At 45.6% G+C, this 14493-nt stretch overlaps 1 protein-coding gene across 1 annotated transcript; it reads right to left on the reverse strand.

Moving 5' to 3' along the window:
* Positions 1 to 302: 302 nt before the first annotated feature.
* Positions 303 to 1868, reverse strand: LOC145103129 (geranylgeranyl diphosphate reductase, chloroplastic-like). The gene has a single exon (XM_079040671.1). The coding sequence runs from the start codon at positions 1834 to 1836 to the stop codon at positions 430 to 432; it is 1407 nt and encodes a 468-aa protein (XP_078896797.1). The 5' UTR covers positions 1837 to 1868; the 3' UTR covers positions 303 to 429.
* Positions 1869 to 14493: the final 12625 nt, after the last annotated feature.

Raw genomic sequence — 14493 nt, forward strand, 5'->3', positions numbered from 1 at the left:
TCTAAATGAGTTACAAAGGTTAACCTAGACCATTATGTCAATATTAATACCTAGTCTAGAAACACGGGCGTTACAATATCATCGAACAAGTCAAACTCAAACTTTTATCGGTATCAGTCAAAAGGTTCCTTAAACCAACTTAAATCAAGGTCAAAATTAGAAAAAAAATTACAAATTTTTTGTACAAATAATTCATATCTTAGTATAATTTAAATGCCGTATTTTCTATAATATTTTATTTCTGTATAAATTTAATAGTATTTACTGTGATATTATGCATTATTTTAATAAAGTTTTATAAATATGTAATACTTCACATAGGTTCTTTTATTAAAATCTTAATTATCAAGTACTTAAAAAAAATAGGAACCGATCTAAAAATTACAATGCCCATCAATAGTAAATTAACAAAATATAATCATATCTTAATTAATTAGCCATCTTCTTGCTAAGCGCATTGGCTCTAACGAGGCTCCCAATTGTATTCACTGCAAGCTTAATGTCCTCCAATGGATTCCCCGGCGCCACCTTCTTATACATATAGCTATCAAACGTCATCCTCTGCACATATTCATTTCCAAACAACTCCACAAGAGCCTCCCTCGCCGGATTCGACCTGTAAAACAACCTCTCCAACACATCCATCACCTTAAACGTCGGCCAATATGTTTTATCCCATTTCTTCAAATAACTCCTCATATCTCCCTCATTCACCATCCTCCTCCCATACTCCGACCCTTCCACTATCGCCTCCGCACACATCCGCCCACTCTTTGCCGCAAAATATATCCCTTCGCCGGAGCCTTTTGTAACATACCCGGCGGCATCTCCTACCAACGCTACCCTCTCCAGTACTCTCCTCGGTCGTGGGTGTTGAGGGATGGGGTGAGCTTCCACCCGCATGATCTTTCCTCCAACAATCTTGTCATGTGCACGGCGGCGCGTGGCGTCTTGGAACTTTTTAATATCAGGTTTGTGCCCTATAGTTCCTGTTCCGACTGCCACGTGGTCGGATTTCGGAAACACCCAACCGTAGAAGTCTGGTGACACATCATCGCCGGTGTACATCTCTGCGAGGTTCTCGTAGTACTTCATTTTGTCTTCTGGAAGCTTTATACGTTCTTGGAAAGCGATGAGGTATTCATAATCTCCGGCGTCGATGGATTTTGCGACACGGGAATTGACACCATCGGCGCCAATCACTGCGTCGACTTCGATACTCATCTTTTCTCCGGCGGACACGGATTCACCGTTGAAGGCGTTGTAATGGAGGATGTACGGCGCGTTTTTCTCTTGGGGTATGTCCATTTTGGTGAAAAGTCCGTTGATTATGGTGGCACCGGAGGCTATAGCGCGTTCACGGAGGTAGCCGTCGAGGACTTCCCGACGGACCATGCCGACATACTCATGGGGTTTGAGAGTTTTATGGATGTCGACGGAGACGTTTGACGGGGAGATGACTTTCATTTTTGTGACACGGCGGTCGATTATATCCAATGGCAAGTCAAATTCTCCGACCATGCAAAGTGGGATAGCCCCACCACAGGGCTTAGCATTGTCCATTTTGCGCTCGATGAGGAAAGTCTCTATACCACCTTTGGCTAGAGTTTCGGCAGCTGCGCCACCGGCAGGACCACCGCCAACCACTGCAACGCGGAGGTTCCGTCCAGTGATTTTGGGACTAGATTTGGCAGCCTGCACAACATTAAGACGACGGTGGTGGCGTTGGCTTCGTACGACGCATTTAGATGGAGCGGTAAACGAGTAATGACGGTGGTATTTTTCAGGCGAAGATTGGTGGAGGCCGACGAAACACTTGATTGTAATGGAGGCCATTGTTGAGATCTGGGTTCTGATTTTGCATGATCCCGTAGTTATGTTTAAATAGACAATGCGTTTCAATGGATTTAGTTTAATTACATGTTTAAGGGAATCTGTGATACCATTGTTAACACGTGATTTTTGTTTTCTAATCACTTTTTAATTTTAAGCTCTGATCTAAGACCGTATAAATTTCTGGAAAGGCCAAATCTATTACAGTTACACTCAATTATTTATTGCCTTTTTTGTTTTTTTCTAATAATTTCTTAACTTTAAATAAAGTCTTTACTCTTTAACTTGTATGCTTTTTCGGAGAGGCCAAATCAATAGAGTAACTCACTTTATTCCTCCCAAGTATAATATATAATCTTTTGTAAGTTAAATATTCTCCATGAATTTGATCTGTCAATATATAAAACAAATATAATAACATAGGTTATACAACGTGGGTTTTCTATACGAATGGACCACACGAAAATACTAAAATACAAGACTATAAAACTATAAACGTGTATACACATACATTTTGTTTAACATCCCTCTATAGTCGACACAGAACAGAAGGTTTCGAAGGAACATTCAAACTTGATATGAGGTTAAGAAAAAAAAGATAACATGAGTCCTTTAATGAAGCTATCAACATATGAGACAAAGGCAAGATGGGAAGAACTCAAATTTTCTTTATGAAAACTTTGTCTCATACAAAGTAAGTGTAACGACCGAAAAATTTCAACCAATTTAAACTTTTTAAAAACAACCTGATTTCATTAAATTATTACAAAAAGGTTTTTCAATACAATTTATTTAGAGTATTCCCAGAATCACATCACAACATAAACATGAGGAGCGGTCTGATCACGTCTTCGCCTTGCCACGGTCTCCTGAATAACCTGAAAAACATTAAACTACAACTGTAAGCCCGAAAGCTTAGTGAGATATCCCCAAAATACTAACCACAAATACCAAACACGCATAATATGTCATATCATAACCGATCACAGAACAGTCATGCACTTCGGGTCTACTGTGTGACTGGTCCGCCGCACCGGCCAACAGTCCACCTGGTCCACCCTCCGAGTCTAGCCATATACATTGAGTCTGCAGTGTGATTGGTCCGCCCGCACCGGGCCTTCAATCCACCTGGTCCACTCTCTAAGTCTACAGTATGACTGGTCCGCCTGCACCGGGCCTTCAGTCGGCCTGGTCCACTCTCCGAGCCTCGACACGTCTGGTCCGCCCTCTTGGGGCCTACAGCCTATCCGGACCGCTCTTTGGGCCTTCGGGACAACCGGTCCGCCCTGGGTATCTTGGCCTACAGCACAAAGCAGGACCCGCCTCAACCCAACTCCAGTCCAAACAACCATGTGCACATAAACATACAATCATATAAAATTCACAGTCAACAAGCCGATCAAACAGATCACATAGCATATCACCATCCTAACCAGGATACCGACCTAACCGGTCACTAGCATAGCATCACCCTACATATCAGGATACCGACCTCAACCAAGTCTCTAACATACACCATCCTAGCTACCAGGATGCAACATATCAAAGCAATAACATAACAACAATACCCGGATCTCAATCCGATAAAGGGCCGGCCTTGGTGCCTTAGACCCTGTTGGTATAGTGAGGATAACTCACCTCGCACTGCCGAAACTCTGAACTGAGGAAGCAGATTCTCGAATCACCGACTCACCGAAAATCCCGAACTAGCCAACATAGCACAAAAACACATTAGTCCAAGCACAATACTCTTCTAAGGGTAAATTGACCATTTTACCCCTAACTCAATCCGACCCAACACTAGGTAAGCTCCCAAGCCCACCAATGGCCCAAAGTCCAGAAGTCCAAAACAAAACCCATTATTGGCCCAATTTATTGAATTGGGCCTACCTCTCCCAATGGGCCTAAACTCATGATCGATAACAACCAATGGCCCAAAAGACTTTATCCAAAATGTCCAGCCACGGCCCAAAATCCAGCAACTCAAATAACAGCCCAAACCCTAAGGCCCAAAATGAAAACCCAACATAGGGAGTACGCTGGGCGTACACGCTGATTCACAGCAGGGGATCGGGGCACTGACTCGCTACGTGGGGCGTACTCACAAGTTATGCGAGGCGTAACTTCGCTACTCATTAAGTCCTTATAACTTCTTAATGGCTTGAGCTCTTAAGCCCAAACTTCAGATCCCTAGGCCAAACATGCCTAAGATTCGTAAAGTCTCAAACTTTATCACTTGGGACGTCCAAAAGCTCTTAATCTAAGGTCTTAATCCAATAAGACCTATATATCTCACACATGGAACAACTACAGCCCTTGGGACCTCATTTTTCTCACTCAAGACCTCTCCAAAGGTCTGAAAGGACAGATAATCTCGGCCAACACCAAGCATGAATCAAGATGAGAACTTCGGGACAAGAAAGATGCTAAAACTTCACAACACTTAGATCTATGCAAAATAAATGGCAAGCAAGAAGCTTTATACCTCAAATAAGCTCCAAAGGATGATATCTCTTCAGATCTACAAGCTCCAATCGATCCTTTCCTTCCTTGACAACTTCTCCTTTCTTCTTCTAGCTTTTCTTTTGCCAAAATGAGCTTCCAAGGCCAAACACACCCAACAATGGAGGGAATACGGGTTTCTAGGGTTTCTGAGGTTAAGGGTGAGCTTAAGGAGGCTAGGGTATGCACCAACATGTTCCTTATATAGTGGCTGACCCTAAATTTAGGGTTTTAGAACTCTGAGAGTACGCTGGGCGTACTCAGCCTTGCACCCGCGTCCATGCACGCCTTACGCTGGGCGTAATCCCAGCTTATGCTGGGCGTACTCGGCGAGTTCCCAATTTCATACTTGCCCCTCATTTTCCACTTTTCCCACAAGATGACCAAAATATCATTTCTCCCCCACTTAAATTAGGCTTTGCCCTCGAAGCCTTCGGCATCTCTACTCCACAACTTCTCCCGCTATGCACCACCTGGCATTAACCCAACCAGGTTCCTCAAGACGCAACCATCGAAACCCGAAACTCACTTTCTCCTTCTAGTGGTGTCCTGACTACCGCCTTAAGCCGGCCACCGGCTTCACCCTCTAATAACCACACCTATCAGGCTCCACACTTATCAACCGAGTACCACTCCATGGCACTTCCTCAATCCTGATCACAACAATCAATTGGCTCTTACGAGCTAGATATAACCCTAAACTACCGGGTTCCCGATCCGGGTCCAACTCTAACCATCCCATGCTGACAGAACAACACATTCTTCGGTCTCAGAGCAACTCCCATGAGTTCTCCTCTTGCAATCGCATGCACATGCTGCACTAGCTCAAACACCCTCGGGTTAGGAAAACCCGTCACACTGACGACACCTCCAAACATCCCCCAGGATGAATCGCCACTACATACACAATTCCTCGATCAGAATCAAACTGGGAATCTAAGACCCCATCCCTGCACCCCTTCTGAGCCTCTCGGCTCTACTTCCGCGGAATCCCTTCCGCGACCTCAGCAGACATCCATCCTGGATGTGATCCCATACCACTACCGCAATCATGCTGCTCAATGACCATAAATGGACCACTCCGAACATAACTTTGCGCTGCTGCTTTCACTTCCGTGAACTTACACTCCCTCTCGGCACTACATTCCTCTTTCTTTCCTTACCAAGGAAATCCACTTGGCCGCCTCGTCACTACGACAAGTGCCACGGTGCTCGCCCGATGCTACACCACTCCCTTATAGCGTAATCGCTATCCATGCAACACACATGCTCTGAATCTGCTCGTAAGGACTCTCGAGTCCATGCACCATCTCCACTAATCGAGATCAATACCCAGAGCCAGACCTTCCAATGCTAACATATCGCGACATACTGAATCCATTTCCTCGAACCGATCTATCAATACCTGCAGAGTCTTCAGCATGACTGGACCGCCTTACCAGGCCTTCAGCCAATCTGGACCACTCTCAGAACCTTCAGCCAATCTGGACCGCCCTCCAGGGCCTTCAGCCTGGCTGGACCGTTCTCCTAGCCTTCGGCCTGACTGGTACGCCTACCGGCCTTCAGTCTATCCGGACCGCTCAACTAGCATTCATCATTCCGAGTTACCTCTCTAGGAGATCCTCCCATGCATACTGTTCTAGCCCTCTAGTGGTTCCGAACTATATCTCCATCATACAAACTCAATCCCGGCCTGATCCCAGGCCCTCCACAATCAAATACCCTTGGTCTGTATCCCGCCCTGCATGCCTGTCACTTACTCTTACCAGCCTACGCTCTAGGCTAACAGAACACTGCTGAATCCCAAACAGCTAAACAACCTCACATGGTCATCGATCTTTCGGAGAATTTTCCAATTCTCCCCCACTTGTAGCACTGACTAACAATCACCGGTCGCCAACATCGACCTACCTCAAAAACCTTACACAACACAATCACTTACACGCGAACCGCGTCCCGCAAGCGCAAACAACCTTCACAAAACACATATCAACGCTGATCGATCCGAGCTCAAAAGAACTTCAATCTGCAGCTAACCACTCCTCCGAATGCAGATGCTACCCGACATTCAGACCAACGCCAGATTTCCACTAATATCCCTCATGAAAGATAACCAACGAAATTCCCAACACTGATCCATAACCAAACCATAACCCTCAAAGAACAACAAATACCACACCGAAAACCACACAATAAGACTAACAGATAAACAATACTCCACAGAATCACAAGATAAACAAGACATCAAGAAAGAAACATACTCGCGGCTGCATCCGGCACTGCTCTGACCTCCTCTGCTGTAAGCTGAAAAGCACGACCCTGAGCCCTTGGGGGCTCCGCTCCACCCTGACCTCCACCCGTGATCCTCAAAGTGGCCGGTGCTGGAGCATGCACTGGTCCTGCAGCGAGCTGTGGACAGTTGACCCTCAAATGTCCAACCTTATGACAATGATAGCAAATCCTCAAATCCCAAACCGGCGCTGAATGCCGACAATCCCTCGCATAGTGCCCCTCCTTTCCGCACTTGCGGCATGCACCACCGGACCTACAAACTCCGGTGTGACTCCTCCCATACTTCCCACAAGTGTGGCTACTCAGATCCCCCACAATAGAATCAACGGTCTTGGACCATTTTGGTGCCGGCTGCGAATGCACCGGAGCCTGGGTCAGCTCACACAACTGCAACTCAATCTCTAACTCACGCCGCCTGGCGGCCTCCTGCAACTCCAACAAAGTCTCGCACCTCTGCGTAGACACAAACTGTCTGATATCCCTCTTGAGCATGCTCAGATATCGAGACATCTGAGCCTGCTCCGAAGCGAACTCAGGGCAGAACATCGCCCTCTCTGTGAACATCCTAGTGATCTCAGTCACTGACTCTGAACCCTGCTTCAGCTCAAGGAACTCCTGATCCAATCTCTCTCTCTCTCTCAACTCGCGGAACATAACGAGTGCTAAACATCTCTCTAAACTGATCCCATGAAACCGCAGCCCTCTGTGCATCCGAATATGACCCCGTGGTCAATCTCCACCAATCCTTCGCCTCGAGCCTCAACATGTTCAGAGCACACCTCACCCTTTGATCAGCAGGGCATGAACACGTGAAGAAACACCCATCCACGTCCAATAACCATCTCATAGCAACAATCGGGTCCTGAACCCCATCAAAGGTGGGAGGCTTCGTATTATCGAAGTCCCGATACTGAAAATCCCGACCAGCTCCTCCCCCTGCCACTGCTACAGCCGTTGTAGCCGCCGCGGCAGCCGTCTCTGTGAGAGCTGTATAGCGCTCATCAAAATACTCCACCATGGCGGTCTTGATCGACCCAAACAGTTCCGACAATTCAGCCCGGAACAACGTAGCAATCTCATCACGCAGGATCTCACGAATCCTCGCATCCAACTCGCATGTGCTCATCTAACCAATAACCTCGGGCGGTACTGACCCGCCCAAAACTCCCTCTCCTACTCCCGATCCTGACCCGGATCTACTCCCAACATGCCTCGGAATCTCCATACTGAAAAACACCACAAAATCTCAGATTCTTCCCACTATCCCGGGAACCAACTCTCAATCCAACCCTAAAGGTCATGGTTTCCCTGATATGCGTATGGGTCCTGTGCTTTCAGTTGTACGGGCCCATACTACCTTCCACACCTACCCATATTTGTATGAAGTACTACCACAACACCCTAGTGAAAACATGCATAACAAACGCTCAACCCTCACTACTAGAGGAACACTGGAAATCTCACACAAGGAAACCCAAGGATAACAGGCATCATAAATCAGGCAACATTATCATGAAATCCTGAAGATCCCTAGCCTAGCACTAGCATGTTGTTCTATCAAATCTCAAAAACAAATATCATGTATAGTAATTTGGGGTTACTTACTGGCTCCGGCTGATCGTACCTCCGCGCCCTCCTTTACTCATTTTGAAAACCATTTTAAATTCTCTTTTGAAAACTCTCCTTGATTTGAGACTGGAGTCACACGAGTGTTCCTCCAATTCACTCAAACCAAGGCTCTGATACCAACTTGTAACGACCGAAAAATTTCAACCAATTTAAACTTTTCAAAAACAACCTAATTTCATTAAATTATTACTAAAAGGTTTTCAATACAAGTTATTTAGAGTATTCCTAGAATCAAATCACAACATAAACATGAGGAGCGGTACGATCACGCCTTCGCCTTGCCACGGTCTCTTGAAGAACCTGAAAAACATTAAACCACAACTGTAAGCCCGAAAGCTTAGTGAGATATCCCCAAAATACTAACCACAAATACCAAACACGCATAATATGCCATATCATAACCGATCACAGAACAGCCATGCACTTCGGGTCTACTGTGTGACTCGTCCGCCGCACCGGCCAACAGTCCACATGGTCCACCCTCCGAGTCTAGCCATATACATCGAGTCTGCAGTGTGATTGGTCCGCCCGTATCGGGCCTTCAATCCACCTGGTCCACTCTCCGAGTCTACAGTATGACTGCTCCGCCCGCACCGGGCCGTCTGTCGGCCTGGTCCACTCTCCGAGCCTCGGCACGTCTGGTCCGCCCTCTTGGGGCCTACAGCCTATTCGGACCGCTCGTTGGGCCTTCGGGACAACCGGTCCGCCCTGGGTATCTTGGCCTACAACACAAAGCAGGACCCGCCTCAACCCAACTCCAGTCCAAACAACCATGTGCACATAAACATACAATCATATAAAATTCACAGTCAACAAGCCAATCAAACAGATCACATAGCATATCACCATCTTAACCAGGATACCGACCTAACCGGTCACTAGCATAACATCACCCTACATATCAGGATACCGACCTCAACCAAGTCTCTAACATACACCATCCTAGCTACCAGGATGCAACATATCAAAGCAATAACATAACAACAATACCCGGATCTCAATCCGATAAAGGGCCGACCTTGGTGCCTTAGACCCTGTTGATATAGTGAGGATAACTCACCTCGCACTGCCGAAACTCTGAACTGAGGAAGCAGATTCTCGAATCACCGACTCACCAAAAATCCAGAACTAGCCAACATAGCATAAAAAAACATTAGGCCAAGCACAATACTCTTCTAAGGGTAAATTGACCATTTTACCCCTAACTCAATCCGACCCAACACTAGGTAAGCTCCCAAGCCCACCAATGGCCCAAAGTCCAGAAGTCCAAAACAAAACCCATTATTGGCCCAATTTACTGAATTGGGCCCACCTCACCCAATGGGCCAAAACTCATGATCGCTAACAACAAATGGCCCAAAAGACTCTATTCAAAATGTCCAGCTACGGCCCAAAATCCAGCAACTCAAAAAACAGCCCAAACCCTATGGCCCAAAATGAAAACCCAACAGAGGGAGTACACTGGGCGCACCCTCCTTGGTACGCTGGGCGTACATGCAGATTCGCAACAGGGGATCGGGGCACTGACTTGCTACGCGGGGCGTAACTTCGTTACTCATTAAGTCCTTATAACTTCTTAATGGCTTAAGCTCTTAAGCCCAAACTTCAGATCCCTAGGCCAAACATGCCTAAGATTCGTAAAGTCTCAAACTTTATCACTTGGGACGTCCAAAAGCTCTTAATTTTAGGTCTTAATCTAATAAGACCTATATATCTCACACATGGAACAACTACAGCCCTTGGGACCTCATTTTTCTCACTCAAGACCTCTCCAAAGGTCTGAAAGGACAGATAATCTCGGCCAACACCAAGCATGAATTTGGGTTGCATCTAAGGAGGTATAAGGCCTAGATATGGAGTTTGCTCTTCAAGAGTAAACTCCTAGGGGAGTTTTCGGCCCAATCACCATATCCCCATGAGTTTATGGCCGTAAACTCATGGGTGGTGTGATCTTGGATGCTTAAGGGTCTTACAGCACTAGTGGAATTAGGCTAGGTTCAGTTCTAAGGCAATGGAAGTGATTAAACCATCAAATGGACCATTTTAAGGAGTTTACGTATGTAAACTAGGAGTTTATGGCCGTAAACTCTTACATACCCTTTCTTTTTGTGTTTTGATGGTCCTAGGATAAGAACAAGTGATTCTATTCCAATGTACAAGCCATGAAAGGAAGTTAGGGCACCATTTGACCACCTTATAGGAGTTTATGGACAGGGAACCATTCCTTGGGGGTTTTACGGTCGTAATCTCCTAAGGACATGGTTTCCTTCAAGTTTAAGGTCCCTAACACAATGGTGGTTGGTTCTAGTCATCAATTAAAGCCATAGGAGGTGTTTAAGGGGCAATTTAACACCTTAAATGGTGTTTACGGCCTTTGAAGGAGGGTTTACGGTCCAAGCATGATCTTGGGCCGTAAACTCATGTTTACTCCCCAAATATCAAGATTTTTGTGTTCTAAGTCCATTCATGCAAGCCCCTAAGTCATAGCTAAGCACTAGAAGTGATTTGGGAGGGTTTTGGGGCTCCAAAACCCCATTTAAGTGTGTTTACGGTTTGGGGGTGTTCCTAGGCCGTAAACACAAGTCTTTGGTACTTCTGGATGCTTTTGACACGAATTTGTATGCTAAACATGCTAATCTATAAGCTAGGATGGATTACTTACCAATTTGGAGCTTGAAATGGGTGATTTTGGATCAAAACTTGGATTGTAGAAAGAGAGAGGGAGTAGTGAGAGAGAGTGAAAAAGCTTCAAATGAAGTCCAGTCACCCTTATATAGGGTTTGAGTTTGAGGCTCGGTGGAAATCTACCCGATACCGACATTCAACGAGGCTTATGGTCGTACCCGATTAAGTTGTCATAACCCGACGTGGTTGAAACTAAAAATTTTCCAAATGAATATTCAGGGTGTTTTCACGTGTCTCTAATGCGTTTGGACACTCATGAAGTCATAATAAAGGTCTCAATTTAATTAACTTAATCCAAAAGTTAACAGAAAAATTGAATTACAAACGGGTTTTATTAACGGAAACGGGTTACAGTGACGGAAAGTTTTCGGATTGTCACATTATCCTCCCGTTATAGGGAATTTCGTCCCGAAATTTAAAATTAAGATACAAATCATGGAATTGGAAAGAGATGCAGATATTTCTGTTTCATCGAGTCTTCGCGCTCCCAAGTGAATTCGGGTCCCACTTGGCATTCCAGCGAACCTTCACTATCGGGATGCGGCTTTGTTTCGTACGTTTGATCTCTCGATCCATGATTTCGATGAGTTCTTCCACAAAGTTCAGGTTTTCATTGATCTCGATCTCATCAAGAGGGATCATGAGGGTTTCATCGGATAGACACTTTTTAAGGTTAGAAACGTGGAAGACGGGATGGATTTTGCTAAGCTCTTGAGGTAGTCAGAGTTTATAGGCTACGGGACCGATCCTAGCGAGGATCTCGAAAGGTCCTGTGTACCTCGGGTTAAGTTTTCCGCACTTTCCAAAGTGTATCATTCCTTTCCAAGGCGAGACCTTCAACAGGACACGATCTCCAACCTGGAATTCCAAGGGTTTCTGTTGTTTATCGGCGTAACTCTTTTGTTTGTCTCGTGAAGCTTTCAGTCGTTCTCGGATCTGGATGATCTTCTCGGTGGTTTCACGGATAATTTTAGGACCATTGAGACCACTGTCGAGGACTCGACCCTTAGCTAGCTACGTGTCCCCTACCTCAGCCCAACACAGAGGGGATCTGCACTTGCGACCATAGAGGGCTTCGAACAAGGCAGCCTTGATGCTGGTGTGGTAACTGTTGTTATACGAGAACTTGATCAAGGGTAAATGGGTGTCCCACGACTTTCCGAAATCAATGACACATGATCTCAGCATGTCTTCTAGGGTCTGGATAGTTCTCTCACTCTGTCCATCTGTCTGAGGATGATAAGCTGTACTCATATCCAGCTTAGTTCCAAGAGCTTTCTGAAGGGACTGCCAAAACCTTGAGGTAAACTTGCTATCTCGATCGGAGATAATGGACACAGGCACACCGTGCAGTCAGACTATCTCTTGGATGTAGATTCGCGTAAGTCTTTCCATCTTGAATGATTCTTTGATCGGAAGGAAGTGAGCGGATTTTGTCAAACGATCGACAATTACCCAAATGGTATCGTACCCACTCGGATATTTGGGTAACTTGGTAATGAAATCCATGGTGATCATTTCCCATTTCCACTCAGGTATCTCGGGCTGCTGGAGCAGACCCGAGGGTTTCTGGTACTCGACCTTTACTTTGGAGCAACTCAGACACTTGCCCATGAAGGTAGCGATTTCGGCTTTCATATTTGGCCACCAGAATTGTTTCTTGAGATCCGGATACATCTTATCTGAACCTGGGTTCACAGAGTATTTGGTCTTGTGAGCTTCGTTCATAATAATTTCCTTGAAACCTCCGAACTTTGGGGTCTAGATTCGATCCATGAAACAGTAGACTTCGTCACCTCTTATCTCAAGTTTCTTATCCATTCCCCTCAAGGCTTCATTCAACACGTTCTCTAGTTTTAGGACTTCCAACTGGGCTTCTCGGATATGTACAGATAACTGGGAATGGATGGTCATCGTCAATGTCTTCGCCTTGCGGCTTGAATTCTCCTTTCGGATAAGGGCATCTGCTACCACATTGGCCTTGCAAGGATGGTAGTGAATTTAGCACTCGTAGTCACTGAGCAGCTCTACCCATCGTCTTTGCCTCATGTTTAAGTCCTTCTGATCGAAGATGTGTTACATGCTTTTATGGTCGGTGAAAATCGTGCGTTAGTTTCGTAGAGGTAATGTCTCCAAATCTTCAATGCGAAGACCACTGCTCCTAACTCCAGGTCATGAGTCATGTAATTAACTTCGTGTGCCTTCAGCTGTCTCGAGGCATAAGCGATAACTTTTCCTCTCTGCATAAGCACACAGCCTAAGCCCTGATTGGACGCATCGCAATAGACAACGAAATCCTCAGTCCCTTCAGGCAGGGACAAGATAGGCGCGCTGCACAAGGCTCGCTTTAACGTTTGGAATGCGGTATCTTGCTCTTCACTCCAACAAAAGGGTACACCTTTCTGTGTCAGAGTGCTTAGGGGTTTGGCGATTCTAGAAAAATTCTGAATGAATCTACGATAGTAACCGGCAAGACCCAAGAATTGACGGATTTCTGTGGGTGTCTTCGGTGCTGACCAATTCTCTATCGCCTTGATTTTGGACGGGTCCACGTGTATACCCTCCTCGCTTACCATGTGACCAAGGAAAGCTACCTTCCGAATCCAGAATTCGCATTTGGAGAATTTCGTGTACAACTTCTCCGATCTAAGAGTTTCCAACACTAACCTCAAGTGTTGTTTGTGATCTTCTTCGCTTCGAGAATAGACAAGTATGTCGTCAATGAACACGATGACGAACTTGTCTAGAAAATGGCGACACACCCGGTTCATTAGATCCATGAACACTGCCGGTGCATTGGTTAGACCGAAGGGCATCACTACGAACTCGTAGTGATCATATCGAGTCCTGAATGTTGTCTTGGAAATATCATTCTCGTGAACTCGAAGCTGATGGTACCCTGATCTAAGGTCTATCTTCGAGAAGTAACTGGCTCCGTGAAGTTGATCAAAAAGGTCGTCTATTCGAGGAAGAGGATATCGGTTTTTGACGATCAACTTATTCAATTCACGGTAGTCTATACACATCCGAAAGGATCCATCTTTCTTCTTCACAAATAATACTGGAGCTCCCCAAGGTGAGGAACTCGGTCTGATGAACCCTTTGTCGAGCAGCTCATTGAGCTGACTGGATAACTCCTGCATTTCTGCTGGAGCTAAGCGATATGGAGATTTGGCTACAAGATTTGCTCCAGGAATTAGGTTGATACGAAACTCGACTTGGCGTTCGGGAGGAATTCCCGAAAGCGATTCGGGAAAGACATCAGGAAAGTTGCAAACTTCGGGGATGCTCTCGAGGTCTTTAAATTCCTGTTTCTCGTCGATTACATGAGCTAGGAATGCGTGGCACTCCTTTCATAGAAGCTTTTGAGCTTTGATTCACGAAATGATGTGAAGATTGGAACTAAGTTTATCGCCGTAGATCATGAGAGTCTGGCCAGATGGGAGATTGAGACAGATGGCTTTTTCGTAACAAAGGATATCAGCATGATTGGAACTCAACCAATATATGCCAATGATAACATCAAAGCTCTTTATGGAAATTGGCATTAGG

This window comes from Lactuca serriola, chromosome 4 (assembly GCF_051521515.1).
Source record: "Lactuca serriola cultivar US96UC23 chromosome 4, Lser_US96UC23_V15, whole genome shotgun sequence".
Classification (NCBI taxonomy): domain Eukaryota; kingdom Viridiplantae; phylum Streptophyta; class Magnoliopsida; order Asterales; family Asteraceae; genus Lactuca; species Lactuca serriola.